At 43.1% G+C, this 16,799-nt stretch overlaps 1 protein-coding gene across 1 annotated transcript; it reads left to right on the top strand.

Moving 5' to 3' along the window:
• The first annotated feature begins 298 nt into the window (after positions 1–298).
• DYRK2 (dual-specificity tyrosine-(Y)-phosphorylation regulated kinase 2) lies at positions 299–16,516 on the top strand. Its single transcript, XM_010841569.1, has 2 exons — positions 299–538; positions 8,527–16,516. The coding sequence occupies exon 2, from the start codon at positions 8,548–8,550 to the stop codon at positions 10,126–10,128; it is 1,581 nt and encodes a 526-aa protein (XP_010839871.1). The 5' UTR covers positions 299–538; positions 8,527–8,547; the 3' UTR covers positions 10,129–16,516.
• Positions 16,517–16,799: the final 283 nt, after the last annotated feature.

Below are 16,799 nucleotides of genomic sequence, written 5' to 3'. Positions count from 1 at the left end.
TGACAGGACCCGTCCCTGACCGCCCAGTCTGGGGCTCGGTGATGCGGCGGCGCCCGGGTCGGCAGTCCAGTTCCGCTCCGGGCCTACGGACGCCCGCAGAGTGGACCGCCGGCCCGGCCCAGCCCGGCTCCCTGGCGGGGTCGCGAACTCGCTCGAGCGGGGGAACCCTACCTAACTTTGCAGCCGCCGAAGCCCCGCCCGCGGGCGCGCCGGGTTTCTGCGTCCCAGGCCTCCCGCCGCTCCCCGGGCGCTCGCACTCAAGGTCCCTGGCTCGGCCCGGGGGAGAGCGGGCTCCGCAGCCTGGAGGGGTGGGGTGGGCGGGGCCACGGGGTCCCAGTGACTTTCTCCCCCTTGACCCTCTTTTGTCTCCTCCCGCGCGTGGCTGCCAGGCCGAGGAGGGGACAGCGCCGTTCGCCAGCTTCAGGCTTCCCCGGGGCTTGGTGCGGGGGCTCCCCGGAGCGGAGTGGGGACCGGCCCGCCCTCCCCCATCGCCCTGCCGCCTCTCCGAGCCAGCAACGCTGCCACCGCAGCCCACACGGTGAGACCCAGCCCGTGGGCGGCTGGGAGGGGGACGAGGGGCGGGAGAGGGGCCCGGGGCACCAGCACCCGTACTTGGGGGCGTCTGCAGCCGGGAGAGGGGAGAGAGGTCGAAGTACGAGTGTCTCCACGCCCCTGGCCAGTGGCCTCTCCGGGACGCCGCCCTCTGGAACTTGGGCGAGCCCAAAGCTGCAGCCACAAAGGAGGATTCGTGGCACGGGCCCCTCACTTCCCTTCTGGAGCCCGCCCACCCCTGCACTCCCCTTCCTTCGAACTTCCTCCGGCTCTTTTCCCCTCTTTTTTTTCCCCCCGTCTTTGCTTCCTCGAGCTCCTTTCCCCGACCGGATAAACATCCCTCCCCCTCAGCCACCACGTTGGGTAGTGGATATTTATAGAAATAGATCTGTGTTAGGGTCAGCCCGGCTGTCCTGCCCGGAAAATAGATCCCCCAAAGAGCCTCGCAGGCCTGGCCTCAGCCAGCAGGGAGCACCGCCAATTGTCCCCCGCGTGTGGAAGCATGTTTTATGAGTGCTACAGGTTTGAACATAGCAGAAATTGTAATTAACATTAACAAAAATAAGAGCCGCAGCAGCAGTCAAAACAAGCCACCCCTCTAGGTTTCTGCAGTTGGGTATTATTCAGAAGGAAAGGGCCAGCTTTGCTTCCCAGCGAGGTGGGAAGGGCAGGGCACTTGACAGGGCCAAGAGGGAGGTGAGAGCCCAGCACCAGACCGGTGGCTGCAGAGATCAGCAAGCTGGACTTGACTTCAGCGTGTACCTCTTTTCTCAGTCCCAGAGAGAGCCCTTGGATGGTGGCTGACAGCCTAGCAGAGCTGTGCACCGGAGGAGGTGATGGTTTCCAGGGACTTGTTTACATATTCCTCTGGATCTTTCAGAGGAAACGCCTAAGATGGTTCTAAATGAGGGGCGCTTGCTAGGGATATGGCTTTGTTTGCCAAGTGAAAGTTAAGTTCTTGTAGAATAGGCCATTTCTAGCCTAGAGGGGTAGCTCTGAAGGTCATGTGCTATGCGGAAACTTGTTTATCAGGGGAGAATTTGTGAGGGAATGGCCAAAGTGGAATGTTTTCTGTTAGACCTGAACATCTGTGTACAGTTCCACAGGAAAATGTTTTCTTGTTAAATCTTCTTTCTCTCTCTCCTCCTCTTTCTGTCTCTCATGACACATCTAGACCCAGGGGCTAAGAATTCACTGCACAGAAGTTAACCAATCTGTTGGGGCTGTGGTTGATGGAAGCGAATCAGTAGACTGCTGATTCTGCGTGTTCTTGTCACGGTGATGTTTTAGTTGAGAAATTGCCATTGGGTTTTAGGTGTTTCAGTTTGTTTGTTTGGTTTGGAATCATCTGACAACTTGGAAAGTATAACATCCAGTTTTTTTCCATGTCCGAATGTGATCACATGACTTGGTGTGACCTGGAAATGAAATACTACTGGGTTTGCATCTGGATTCTGGTTTTCTAAGAGTGGGCTTTGCTTGATCAGAACCTCTTTGCAAATGAAATGTGTATAAGATGATGGAAAATGAAAGGTGACTACTAGAGGAGTAGTCTGTGGGAGACCAGAAATGAAAAGATATGTGGGTGCTTCTCAGCTCTCCTAATGATAGTGCTTGTATTTTACTGTGGTGTCTATTTGATTCACCTAAAACTTCAGTGTGCCATTGATTAGAAGCTTGGTTTTGAAAGTATGAATTTTGGTTCTGGTTGTTGTTTAGTTTTGGTTTTAAATATTTACAGAATATCGCAGACTTCCTCAAATGGGTGAGTAAAAGGACCACGGGGTTTTATCTGGTTCTGCTCCTTCATTTTTTGGATGAGGAGAGCAGACAAGTTAACTGGTTTGGTCGAGATGCCTGAGCTGGTTTCTATGAAAGCTGGAGCTAAAGCCCAGGCCCTCCTGAGTTCAGCTTTACATACTGCTTGACTGCTAATTTTAGGAAATTGAACTGGTTTCTTTATAAAGGCACAAACCTTAAAGATCCATGTTTCTATATGTCTTTGAGATTTTTAAAAGTTTTTAGTTTTTAATTTCACAGGAGTTACAACTAGGAATAGCTATTAATGATTGAGTAGGGGAAGCATTATGCAGAAGAAACTAGTGTTTGCCTATGTTTTCCCTTGTGAGTGATGTAGTAGGTAGATAAATATATGACTGAGAATTATAAACTTTGGAATTTATCTAGTGCATTGCCCTCTTGTTCCTTGTCTCCATGGATATCTTGTACATTAGTCATTTTGTGTATCTCTTTTGGTCCTAAAAGCATACATACCTAGTAACTATTCTGATTCTTAATAGTTTTTTCTTTTTAATGTTTTATGGGGGATATTAATTTGCTTATTTTTAAAATTCTGAAATATTAGTATTGTATCACTTTTATAACTGCTTAATGTTTAAAGCACTCTCCAGTTACCAGTTTTACTGTTGTAAAATAATTGGAGTTGAAGAATGAATATTCCATTTTAAAAAATAGTAGAGTTTGGTAGAAGAAAAGTAGACATTTGACTCAGGGCCACACAGACCATCAGTGTTTGAGGAGGAGCTAAAATTCCGATCATTTTGGACTCAGTTCTATTCCCATAACACCATATAGCATTTCTAAGATGACTCCAGTGAAATTTGAAAACTCCCAGAAATGTTAACACGGGAAGTATGTGCAATTTTCCCTTTTATTTTTGGAAGAGATTAAAACTACCAAATTGGCTAGACTATTGTTCTTATATAATTTTTAGTGCAAAAATGTTTCATGGTCAACGAGGGCTTTTTTAGGTATCTCTGCTTTAATCCATACATTTTAGGTATCTAACAATTACATCCACTCACTGTGTTATTTTTAAATTCAACAGGCACTGTGCTAGATAGGCATTGGCCAAAAAGGAAAAAGCAAGTAAGAGGTTTTAAACATCCTTAAGTTTATGGTATAGTTTTGGCCTATGTATTCTGGAAATGTTTTGGCATTTCTAGGGTTTCTCCCCCACTCCCCCGCCTTTTATAGAACAGTTAATTGAGCTTCTGACCCAGGTTGTGATTGTAGATTCCTATGGTGTGTAAGACAATATCCTCCTTTACTGCTGCTGCTAAGTCGCTTCAGTCATGTCCGACTCTGTGTGACCCCATAGATGGCAGCCCACCAGGCTCCCCCGTCCCTGGGATTCTCCAGGCAAGAGCACTGGAGTGGGTTGTCATTTTCTTCTCCAGTGAATGAAAGTGAAAAGTGAAAGTGAAGTCGCTCAGTCGTGTCTGACTCTTCGTGACCCCGTGTACTGCAGCCTACCAGGCTCCTCCATCCATGGGATTTTCCAGGCAAGCGTACTGGAGTAGGTTGCCATTGCCTTCTCTGCCTCCTTTACTGGAGCCCCTCAAATGAATTTCCTTAACATCTGGAAAGTTTTTAAGATTCCACATGTCACTTTTAGGTATTTAGTTGATGCTATTATTCTTTTAACGGGCTGTCCTTGCCTCCATGTCTCTGCTTATGTATTGCAATCCTAACATTTTTGACTTGAGTCACCAGGGACAAGTCTTGATTCCCTGGGTGTTAACTTCATGTTTTGTTATGAAGGTACAAAGGTAGTTGTCAAGAATAACTTAAAGAGGTGAGAGTTTAAAAGGAGTTACTGACATACGTTCTTCCATTCAGCAGAAATTGACTGAGTGCTTACTGTATGCTTGGATTTATGTCAATAAGGATTTAAAAAGATAAGAGGTGACCCCACCCTGGAACTGCTCACATCCTGGTTGGTATATCAGGTTTGAAAACAGGTGTGAAATGAAATAAGTATTTTAATATATCAGTGCTCTGTAAGCACCCTGGAAGGGAAGGGGACCTTTTCAAAGAGGAGGTGAGAGTTGAACTGGCCATTGAAGGGTGAGTAGGAGTTTTCCACATGGCCCACGTTAACAAGATTTCAAGCAGCACTTGGAAAGGATGATAGTTCTAGCTCTCCTTTCAGTTCAGTTCAGTCGCTCAGTCGTGTCCGACTCTTTGCAACCCCATGAACCACAGCACTCCAGGCCTCCCTGTCTATCACCAACTCCTGGAGTCCACTCAAACCCATGTCCATTGAGTTGGTGATGCCATCCAACCATCTCATCCTCTGTTGTCCCCTTCTGCTCCTGCCCTCAATCTTTACCAGCATCAGGGTCTTTTCAAATGAGTCAGTTCTTCACATCAGGTGGCCAAAGTATTGGAGTTCCAGCTTCAACATTGGTCCTTCCAATGAATATTCAGGACTGATCTTCTTTAGGATTACTGGTTGGATCTCCTTGCAGTGCAAGGGACTCTCAAGAGTCTTCTCCCAACACCACAGTTCAAAAGCATCAATTCTTCGGTGCTCAGCTTGCTTCATAGTCCAACTCTCACATCCATACATGACCACTGGAAAAACCATAGCCTGACTGGACGGACCTTTATTGACAAAGTAATGTCTCTGCTTACTCACTACTATACTAAGCACACTATGCCTTTTACCTTGTTTAACCCTCCTAACCCCCCTAATGAGGCAGCCTTGTTACCCTCTTTATACCGATAAGGGCCCTGAGGTTCAGAGAGATTAATTACTCAAGGTCATATAGTTTGAAGTGGTGGAGCTTAGATTCATTTCCCATGTGTCTAATTGAAAATCCCTGAACACCTAACCATTATGAAACATGACTTCACCGAAAAGAGAGGAATGTAAAAGAGAGTGGTGTCTCCATGGGTCGTAGGGAATCCAGCTTATTATTCTCAGAGAGAGTGTGACAGTGGTAGGTGACACTGGAAAGACTCAGGTCATTTAGGCTCAGCATTTTAGAACCTCATGTTCTTGCCTGTAAGTTCTTAAGTTCTTTGTGGAAATGGAGTGCCCACATGAGCCTTAAGCAAAGTCAAGGGCAGTGTGAGTGACATTTTCAGTGGTAACTCCAGAAACATCATGGAGAGAAGAGATGGTGAATTCTAGGCTTAGAAGCAAAAGGACACGTGAAGAGGCTGCTTCTGTTGTCCCAGTAAAAGACACAAGAACTCCAGGTGGGATAGCGAGGCTGGAGGGGAGTGGGTCAGTTAGAAATGATGGTGGGGCTCCATGGTGACTTGGGAAGGTACAGGAGATATGGAGATGGACTGAGTGACTATTCGGTATGGCTATTCGTATGGCTCATACGGTAAAGAATCTGCCTACGATGCAGGAAACCCAGATTTGATCCCTGGGTGGGGAAGATTCCCTGGAGAAGGGAATGGCCACCCACTTCAGTATTCTTGCCTGAAAAACCCCATGGACATTGATGCCTGTTGGGCTACAGTCCATGGGGTCACAAAGAGTTGGCCACAACTGAGCACAGCAGCACAGCGTTTTCTTGGTCAGAAATGCAGGGTTATGGGAGGAAGAAGTGGTTTGAGTGGGAAAAGTGCGAGTTGAGTTTGAGTTGAGTTGAGTTACCTTGTTTAACCCTCCTAATGCCCCTAATGAGGCAGCCTTGTTGCCCTCTTTATACCGATAAGGGCCCTGAGGTTCAGAGAGATTAATTGCCCAAGGTCATATAGTTTGTAGTGGTGGAGCTTAGATTCATTTAGAATCTGGGTTTCCTGCATTGAGTATTTCATGGAGAAATACATGAGGAAGGCAGCTGATCTGTAGTTGGACACAGCGAGTCTTGAGTTCAGGAGTCATGGATTGGGCTTGTCTAAGCTGGAGGTGTTCTGGGAGTAAAAGCCATGAGCAACTTGAGGCTTGAACCCTGGGGGAACCCTGGAACCCTCCTTGATTGCTGCTGTGGAAGAGACCAAGAGTAGATAGTTGGGAGAGACAGAAGGTCATCCAATTAATTGGAAAACTCTAGTTCTAGTCACTCAGCTTTTGTGATGGTATTTTAAATTATGCAGAACATTAAAATTGCTATTATAAAAATTGAAGTTGGTTTCTGAAGCTCAGAATGTTTTACTTTGCCCTCTTTTTAGAACTTCCTATGGCTCCAAGGTCAATTTTGTCCCCAATGAAGCCTCATGCTTTTGTACTGTGTATACTGGTAATGTTGGTTTTTCTTCTGAAATCTCTCCAGGCTGCCCTGAAGAGAACGGTTCACTAGGAGACATATATTTCTAATTTCAGGTCCTTTCATTCCTGGTACTTGAAAGACCACAGTGGGGAGGAGGAGAGGTACAGAGAGTGAGGCTTAGACAAAAAGCATTGGACAAGACTGTACTACTTTCATATATACATCCAGGACTTCCCTAATTCATTTTTATGAACTGCTTTGCTTTTGGCAAAGAATGAGGATAAAATAACTTGTCTGGCTACACTGACAGAAGATAAGTTCATTTAGCATAGAATACCATCTGTGAGTTTAGTAGAAGGGTTCAACTAGAAGTCTTGCAGAAATCTAAGAAGTAAAATCCCTCAGTCAATGAAATCCCACTTCAGACAGGCCCAAGTACTGAACTGTATTCTCCTTTGTTTTAGAAGATTGCAGAGAGAAAGCACATGCCTCAGATAGTACATCAGTTAAAATTTGAAGGTCTTGGACTCCTAGTGAGATTGACTTGGAATTTCATTTTGTAATCTAGGTAGTCCCAAACCATTTCTTGAATTATAATATTACATAGAGCACTTCTATGCATTTAGTTATATGTAAAGCCCAAGAGATAGGGTTTAGGAGATGATGGGGAAAATACTGAAAGTTTAGGACTTCAGCTAATTGACTGTATACTCCTGAAGGGCTGTGTGGCCAGACCTCAGAGAACACTGAATGAATGAGATGGATTGCAAACAGCAAGTTCATCTTTAAGCTTTCATATAAAAAAAATCACCTGCTGGGATGCTTTTAAGACTTGTGAGTTATTGTCTGAGGCTGGCAAGAATTCCTAACTGGGAGGGGATCCTGGCTGTTAGTTCTCTTCCACCCCTCACCTCTTGGCCATAATAATGCTTGAGAGAAATCCCAAGTAGATTCTCTGTGAGAAGGCTGGGGCCCCCTGGCTTATGCCTTCACTTTTGTTCATACAGGAATGTTCAGGGATGGCTTGTGTGCCTGAAATAGAAATCGCTACATTGTATTCCTTGTTGGAAAGCTGAGTATCCCAGCAGCCGGGAGAAATACATGTTTTGAGAGAGCCAAGCCATTGACCAAAGGAAGGCCCGCCGAGTGAGGCGGTTGGATTGTTGGGCTGGATGGCCTTAAATGGTCATCACAGTCAGTACAGCCCAGAGACTTAAAAATAGGTTTGGGGTTTATAAGATACTACAGTGTATATCTACATGGGAATCTTTTCCAGCCTAAAAGTGCAATTCTCTGCTTCTGGATCAAGTACTTTCCTAGGTATAATTAGTTTGATTTGCGAGTAGTGGAGAAGACCAAGAATGAAGACAGCAGTGCTCTCAGAATAGAGCTAAATTCCAGAGACGGAGTAGTAAACAAGACTGACCTGGTCCCTGCCCTCATGGCAATAAAGAAGCTACTAAGTGAAGTGTGAAAAATGTTGTAATCCAGGGGCGGGAGAGCCAGTAGAGTGCCCATGTGTTCATGCTCTTTCTGTATCCTTTCATCGTGATATCAAGTATGGGTTGAATGGAATGTCTATGATACCACAGTGCCTGTGCTAAATGTTAGGTAGAGAATGATGACCAAGAAACCTGATCTCTGCCTCCACTGAGAACTTACTCTAAGGACCCTGAAAACATGTACAGCAAACTCTTTGTTAGGTGCAGCAGTTCTGGGGTCCTTTCTTTTTTTCCAGATCCCTAGTTTCATAGCCATCCCCAGCCCCTCAGCCTCTTCTGCCTTTGAGGCTCTCTGCATCACGACGTCCACTCTCCCTGTGGCAATGTTGGTGAGGTCCCTGCTGTGTGCACAGCTCTTTCCTTTGAAGAAACCTGATACCGACTGTACATTCAAACCAAGTTGGATTTCGTAAAGGTGGGGGTGGGAGCCAACGTATAAAATAGCCCTTTTGAACGAACCTCTTCTGTTCCATTGATGTTCCCTCTCTGAATTCCAGATTGGCGGCAGTAAGCACACAATGAATGACCACCTACACGTCAGCAGCCACGGACAGATCCAGGTTCAGCAGCTGTTTGAGGATAACAGTAACAAGCGGACAGTGCTCACGACACAACCAAATGGGCTTACCACGGTGGGCAAAACGGGGTTGCCAGTGGTGCCGGAGCGGCAGCTGGAGAGCATCCACAGACGGCAGGGGAGTTCCACCTCTCTGAAGTCTCTGGAAGGCATGGGGAAGGTGAAAGCCACCCCCATGACTCCGGAGCAAGCGATGAAGCAATACATGCAAAAACTAACCAGCTTTGAACACCACGAGATTTTCAGCTACCCTGAAATATACTTCTTAGGTCCAAATGCAAAGAAGCGCCAGGGCATGACAGGCGGGCCCAACAACGGTGGCTACGACGATGACCAGGGGTCCTATGTGCAGGTGCCCCACGATCACGTGGCTTACAGGTACGAGGTCCTCAAGGTCATTGGGAAGGGGAGCTTTGGGCAGGTGGTCAAGGCCTACGACCACAAAGTCCACCAGCACGTGGCCCTGAAGATGGTGCGGAACGAGAAGCGCTTCCACCGGCAGGCGGCCGAGGAGATCCGCATCCTGGAGCATCTGCGCAAGCAGGACAAGGACAACACCATGAACGTCATCCACATGTTGGAGAACTTCACCTTCCGCAACCACATCTGCATGACATTCGAGCTGCTCAGCATGAACCTCTATGAGCTCATCAAGAAGAACAAGTTCCAGGGCTTTAGTCTGCCTCTGGTTCGCAAGTTCGCCCACTCCATCCTGCAGTGCCTGGACGCTTTGCACAAAAACAGGATAATTCACTGTGACTTGAAGCCCGAGAACATTTTATTGAAGCAGCAGGGTAGAAGCGGGATTAAAGTGATTGATTTTGGCTCCAGTTGTTACGAGCACCAGCGGGTCTACACATACATCCAGTCCCGTTTCTACCGGGCCCCGGAAGTGATCCTTGGTGCCAGGTATGGCATGCCCATCGACATGTGGAGCCTGGGCTGCATCCTCGCAGAGCTCCTGACTGGTTACCCCCTCTTGCCTGGGGAGGATGAAGGGGACCAGCTGGCCTGTATGATTGAACTGTTGGGCATGCCCTCCCAGAAACTGCTGGATGCATCCAAACGAGCCAAAAATTTTGTGAGCTCCAAGGGTTATCCTCGTTACTGCACTGTCACGACTCTCTCAGATGGCTCCGTGGTCCTCAATGGTGGCCGTTCCCGGAGGGGGAAACTGAGGGGCCCACCAGAGAGCAGAGAGTGGGGGAATGCACTGAAGGGGTGTGACGATCCCCTCTTCCTTGACTTCTTAAAACAGTGTTTAGAATGGGATCCTGCAGTTCGCATGACCCCTGGCCAGGCTTTGCGGCACCCCTGGCTGAGGAGGCGGCTGCCAAAGCCTCCGACGGGGGAGAAGACGTCTGTGAAGAGGATCACTGAGAGCACTGGTGCTATCACATCCATTTCCAAGTTACCTCCACCTTCCAGCTCAGCTTCCAAACTGAGGACTAATCTGGCACAGATGACAGATGCCAATGGGAATATTCAGCAGAGGACAGTATTGCCAAAACTGGTTAGCTGAGCTGAGCCCCCCGATGCTGGTAATTCTGAAAGATACGACATTGCTGAGCCTTATTGGGTTGAAAAAGAGTAGCTCAGACCTGTTTTTATTTGCTCAATAACTCGACTCATTTGTATCTTTTCGGCACTTGTTTTAATGTAAGAAAGTTTGTTTTGTTTTATAAAATACATGGGGACAATGCTTTAAGTTTTTATACTTTCTGAAACTGTTTTTGTGTTCTAAAAGTACGATGAGCCTTACTGTAATTAGTGTGGCAGAGTAATAAACATCAGTGGCAGGCCATTGATCACGTCATGACTGCCGCGCATCTACAGATTGGTGTCAGAGACATTCACTATGTCTTCATGGTTCATAGTGTATTCTCCCCAAGGTGATTGCCTCTGAAGGCCCCCCCACCCCCAACAAGCCCTTCTCTCTCCACACTCCAGGGTCATGCACAGGTGCAGCATGTCCTGCTTTGTTTTCCATAAGTTACCTGGGTGGTAGTGATGGTGGGAGGAGGATGGTCAGGACGAAAATGATATGTAAGAAAAATTGCACCTTAGAGGTTTTTTCCCCTGAAATAGTGCTCAGAGACAAAATCCCCACAGTTGAAATGCTCAGTTAGCATTTTGACGTTCTAAAGGCCAGCCAAGCAAACCTGGTGGATGAATGGAAATGCGTGTGTCCCTCCAAATTCTCCAATGTGATCCGTGAGCCATTTTGCAAAGAAGTCTCGTTTAACAGAATTTGGTTTTGCACCTAAAGTTAGAAATGTATTCCATGAACTAACTGTTCTTCCCTTCTCTTTGCTTTTCTCCCCGCTGTTCCTCTTTCACCACACATCTGTTGCTTGCATCTAATTTCTTTTCCTTCCGTCAAATACATATCCCAGACTGTTAATACAGAAAAGAGACATTTTTAGCTGTGATTATGACCATCTTTTTCATATTCCAATTTAAAAAAGAATAGCCTAGCTACTTAAAGTGGGGATTTCCATAGTCCAAAGACAGTTTAGCAGACTCGAGTGAGTTCACACTTCAGGTGCCACAGTAAGGTTCTTTTAGCCTGGGAAAGCATCACCTCTTTAAAAAGAAATAGGATTGAAAATCCTCTTCTTCAACAGACGTCAATTGTCCTTGTCCAGCAAGGCCAATTTTAACAAAATCTAAGGAGGAAAATTTCAGCCTCAAGTTAAATGGTTTGACTTACTCTGTGCATCATTAGAAGAACCATAGACATTGCATTCCTGTTTTATTTTACTTTTGTTTGGATTGCACTTGATTGTTTTCATGGGAATGACACTTTACCTGTAAAAGTAACTCTTGAGAGTTAGGTAAAAGAATATTTTTCTCCTCTGAATAATAATTATTTTCACAGTGAAAACTTCAGTATTTTATCACTAATGTATGAGCAGTGATACATATCAATTTCAAGGCACGTGGAAAAAAATTTAGTTATGTGCAATTTAATATAGAAAGATTTCTGCCTGTTTGGACAATAGGTTTGGGTAGTATAAAATAGGATAAATACTCTTTTATATGCACAGATATTATTGTATGGATTGCCTGTAAATTGATTTACAAGTACTTAAAGCATGGTCCCCAGTGAGGCCAAGAAAGTTTCCGGTTAAGTTCTTTTAATATTAATCCTACAGTTTCTCTTGCTTTAAAAAAGAAAAAGAGTAGTTTTGAATAAAACACTTTACTTATCTTGAGGCTTTGTCAGTTGATGGTGGAGAAAAATGCTCAGGAAATATTACAGATATTTGCCAAAAAATCAGTAATAAGATTAGCTTATTAATAAAGTAGTGGTGTTGATATTTGCTTTACTATTTAAGGGTGTCACTGATAAATTAATTTATACTTCTGTATTTAGAAATTATAGCTTCTTTCCCCTAGTCAAATTCTTTAGCCTGTTGTACACATTTCTGTGTAATCTATGGAAGTGCAATAATGTTAGTTGCATTTTAAATGATGCTCATGTGATCAGTCAGTGGCTTATAGAATTTAAAGATTGTGTATTATTAAAATTTTGGCTTAAAGGCATAAGAAGTGTAAGACTCGTGGTGGCTTTAGAAAACCATAAGCCTCTTAACGATGGTTAGTGTCTTTAGGTCATTAAAACAAACAGAAACATAAAGGCTATTTTCCCCTTGCAATGCTCCTCTTCCGCCATATCCACTCTCAAGATTTTCACTGAAATAAATGAACCTGAGCCTGCCATTAATATGAATTTCCCTATAGAATGATTATCCATGTTAAAGTTTATAAACAGTCTAATACTGCTTGTCTCCTCCCCCACCACACAGAACTGGTTCTTCACATGCCAACAGTGCATTTGTGACTGTGTTTATTCACAAATGTAACCGGAAGCTTTTAAGCCAAACTAAAATGTGCGGCACTGTGGGGCTCCCCCCACTGCACTTCCTAAATACAGTGAAACTCCCCTCATTCACAAAGAGCCACCACGTTCAGTGTTTAGTGATAGAGCTGCTTTTTAAGTCTAGCTTAATTATAATGTCAAAGAAAAAGACAAATGTTGCATCGTTGTGATTTTAAAACATAAATCAGTGAAGGGCTCTGATAGGCTAGTAGGAGTTGGCTTGGAAACAGTCCTTGGTCTCACAGGTTACCATTGTCTAGGGATGTCTGAGCTGTTTTCAGATTTAAGAGCACAGTGTGGTCTGGTCTTTGGTTGTGGTCTCATCTGGCTCCGTTTCTTGCACCCCCAGAGCGTGCATTACCACTTCCGTGTGTTGCTACAACAGTGATGCAAGACAGTGTAGATTAACAGTAGAGGAGAAATTGTGCCCTTAGTGATAACAATGTGCCTTTTGTTCTGAATGCCATGTTGTAGGGCATGCATTTTTTGGCCTCTTTAACTCTTTGAATACTAGGCAGTAAGAATGGAACCCACCTCTGCAAAGAGACATCTGTCTTAAACATCCAGATACTTACTGGCCTTAATAGAAACCATAAGGCATAAATCATTGTCAAGCACCAAAAAAGGTCACCACTGGTTAGTTACACATGGAATTCCTATGTTTAAGGGGTTAAAGATGGTCTTTGTTGTATCTTAACATCAGACTGATTTTTTAAATGATATTTTTTTTTTGTTATGCTAACACTAGACAAAAATCGACTGTATTTGTAAAAATTTACCTCAAACCATTTAATTTTATAGCGTGATTAATCCCAGGGCATTTGGTATGAACCAAAGTGCATTCCTTTTATATATGCCTGGCTCTAGTAAGGATGGCCAGGGATTTTTACAATTTGGGTGCAAGGCACTTAAGCCACTTTTAAACTTACTAGGTGGTTTGGAGTCATGTGGAAGGACTCCATCAGAATGTTAGGAAACACTTTAGGCATCAGTAGCATTGGGCCATATTGGAATCTTCAAAGTGTGAATTATTTTCAAGAGAGCATTCATTTTTGTAATTTTTTTCATCAAGAATATTCTGGTAAGCAGAAGACTTAAAAACAAACTGATTTGGTTGGTAAAGGTTTTAATATTGCCCAACATAATGCTGTGGTAGCATTAAAAAAAAAAGTATTTGTGAACTCTGTTTCTTAGGGGCTTGTACATCTCTGCTATGGACATAGATGAAATTAATTGTAATTATACTCAGCTCAACTGCTACAGTTATGTCTAGGCAGTGGCTTGGGTTTCTATCGAGCAACAACTTAGACACGTGACTGTAATATGCTGCAACTGTGTGTACTGAAAATATGTGAAAATGGTTGAATGTGGACTGTGTATATATGTATGTAAAAATTTCTGTGAGATGCTGCTGTCGCCACTTAACATGAAATATGTTCTAGTGGATTTTAATCCTAGTGGCCAGTTCTATGATACTGTATGTATTGTACAGCTGATGACAGGAGTAAGACTGTTCAGTGAATATTTGTTAAATTTTATTGTCGTGGCCAGAGATAATTTCAGAATAAAATTTTAATGTCCTACCTTACTTTTCTCCCCTTTTCTAACTGTAATTTTACTCCTGATCCATTTCTGGTGTTAGTCTTGGTCCAGTAGCCTGGAGAGAGTTTAGAATACAAATATTTTTCAGCAATCACCAATTATTTTTTTATTAGTTCCATATAAATGTACAGATTCCAAGTCAGAAAGGCTAGAGTTTTAGTTAGATCACTCTTGCTTTTTCTCAATGTATTTTGTTCTTTTACCTATATTATTTTTGTGAGCCTCTGCTATATTCTCTATCTTATATTTAGTATCTTGTAGAACTTCAGGTCTTTTGTGTGTGTGTGTGTGTTTTAATTTCTTTTTAATTTTCAGGGCCTTGGGAGCAGAGTCGAAATTATTTCCCACTGGTCTTCATTCTCCCCTGTACTTAAAGTCCTGGTAAATTATTCTTAATGTGCTCTCACCAGCTCCTCCATATTTTTTTTAATGCTTATGCTTTTGCAGTTCTTGTACTCGTGGTCTCTTTGGTTCACATTTTTGGGAGTTTTTAGTGGCTCCTCTAGTCATGGCTGGATCAGAAAGTAAGGCCTGTGAACTGCAGCTAGCTCGTGATTTGTCAAGTTCAGTTAATACCAAGCGGAGAGTTTACTCACAGATGACAGTGAGCAGATGCTGTGGTAATTTGTCAGACATTGCAGGGTTATTATGTAGACAAATATTTCCCTCTTGTGGAAAGAACTACCTCACATTTTTATTTACACCCGTCCTGCCAGCAACAGCAGAGGAACTACTTAGTGCGGCTTCCTGCAGCAGAAGGGGGCTACGCCGAAAACGAGGGCATGCTAGGAGCTCCCAGCCCCAGGCTTGGTCTTATCACAGCCTAGGCCGTGGACTTTCGGAATTGCTTCTCTTGTTTCTCAGAGTTCTTACCCAGTGACAAAATACCAACCAACCAAGAAACCCAGTATATTTGATATGAATTTTTAAGAGATGTGCATTATGTATTAAAATGAAAGTTGATGCTAAAGCTACAGTTTAAAATATTGTCCAGATTTGACAGAGCAGATGATAGCTCTTGTTCATTCTCTATCATCAGATCTTCTCAAAGTTCTTTCTTAAATTGATATATGCTACTTTTTATTTGAATTTCTGTAATCTTTTGGAATAAATACATAAATATTCTTGGAACCTCAAAGTTGTCTTCAAACTAGCACTGGAGGGTGTTCCTAGCTGGCATTGGTATTGATGTTTTAGAGCAAGAGAAATTAGTTTATTTTCTGTTTTGGAAAAAGAACTGTTGAGAGAGATTTGAAAAAAGGGTATTTGTGACTTTGTTTCATTGCTGTTTTAAAAAAGTTTGAATTACACTGCATTTCCTTTGGGCAATTAGGCAAATAAACACTTGTCATGAGTGATGCTTAACACCTTCCAAAATGAAAAATGACTTGCCAGCGCATTACACATACGTAAGAAAATTGCATCTTACTGCAAAGGATTTGGTTTATTTGGTTTGTCTTTGACTTAGTGTTTTGCTGTGGTCACATCCTTAATATCTGCTACATATCGTATATATGGGAAGAAGAAACATAATTGCCATTCCTTTGCATCTCAAGGACATTTAATGAGCAAACTAAATTAATATTCATTCCTCTGAGGAAAGCTGACATTTTAGGAGTATTAACTAGCCATCTATAGAAGGGAGCAACAAGATATATAACAACTCCCATGTGTTCCAGAGCTTCTTGTATGCTCTTTATGAAGAAAGCCTCCCAGATCTCATGGTGGTGTATGAACATCACTTCAGCCTTGTTCATCCCTCTGAACTGTAATTACCCTAATTTGATAGAAGTGACTTGCTCCAAAGTGACTGCAAAAAAACGGCCTCAGGTTGCAATCAGATAAAGAACTTTGCTCTTGGACAATAAAGGAAAATCCCTAATTGTACATCACAACCAAAAATTTAGAAAGGGGAGAAATTTTGAGCTAGCAGTGGGCATTTCTATTATTTGAATAAATTGTGTATCAGTTTCCAAGAATATTTTTTAAAAGGGGAGAAACTACAAAGAAAAAGCAAAATGAAACTGAGGCCTAGGGTAGCTTAGTCTCTTGGTATATCTAATAGCTAAATGCACTGTCAGCGCACCCTTTAGTTAATTTAAGAAAGAGGGACTTCTCATATTGCCATATGGGGGGAGATTAATTATAATGGCTTTATTCTTTATTGTTCTTAACATATGCTTTTACATATGAATGTATGAAGATATTTTTGATTCTTCACTAAATCTCAGGGATTAAAAGTTAAATTTGACTGACTAGCAGCAGGTAAATCTCTAAAATTCAAACTTACTCAGGTTTCCTCCTCTCCTTTGCCTCCCTATTTAAGAAACAGAATGCCTGCCAAAGAAATATATAAAAATTAAAATTCCAAATATAATTTAAAAATACCAAATTGTAAATAAACCAATTTTACAAACAGAAATATTGTGTCTTTCCTTGCTTTTTCCTCCAAATTATTTCCCCTCCTAAGTTTGAGGAGTTTTAAGTATCTAAACTATTTCTTCCCTTATAGAAACGAAGTGTGTTATTTACAAAACAAAAACCCATGAACAGGCTTGCGTCATTTAAGAGCTTATTGAATAGTTTTCTGTTGTTTAGGGGGAAATACGATTAGCGTACAAGCAGTTTATAAAGATTTTCAGGAAAACGTGCATGGGTAAGTTTGGGCTGATACTTTTATCCTTTTTTCTGAAGAGGGATACCTA

This window comes from Bison bison, unplaced genomic scaffold (assembly GCF_000754665.1).
Source record: "Bison bison bison isolate TAMUID 2011002044 unplaced genomic scaffold, Bison_UMD1.0 scf7180017864163, whole genome shotgun sequence".
Classification (NCBI taxonomy): Eukaryota; Metazoa; Chordata; class Mammalia; order Artiodactyla; family Bovidae; genus Bison; species Bison bison.
The sequence above is the reverse complement of the archived record's forward strand: the minus strand, read 5'-3'. Positions and strand labels throughout refer to the sequence as shown.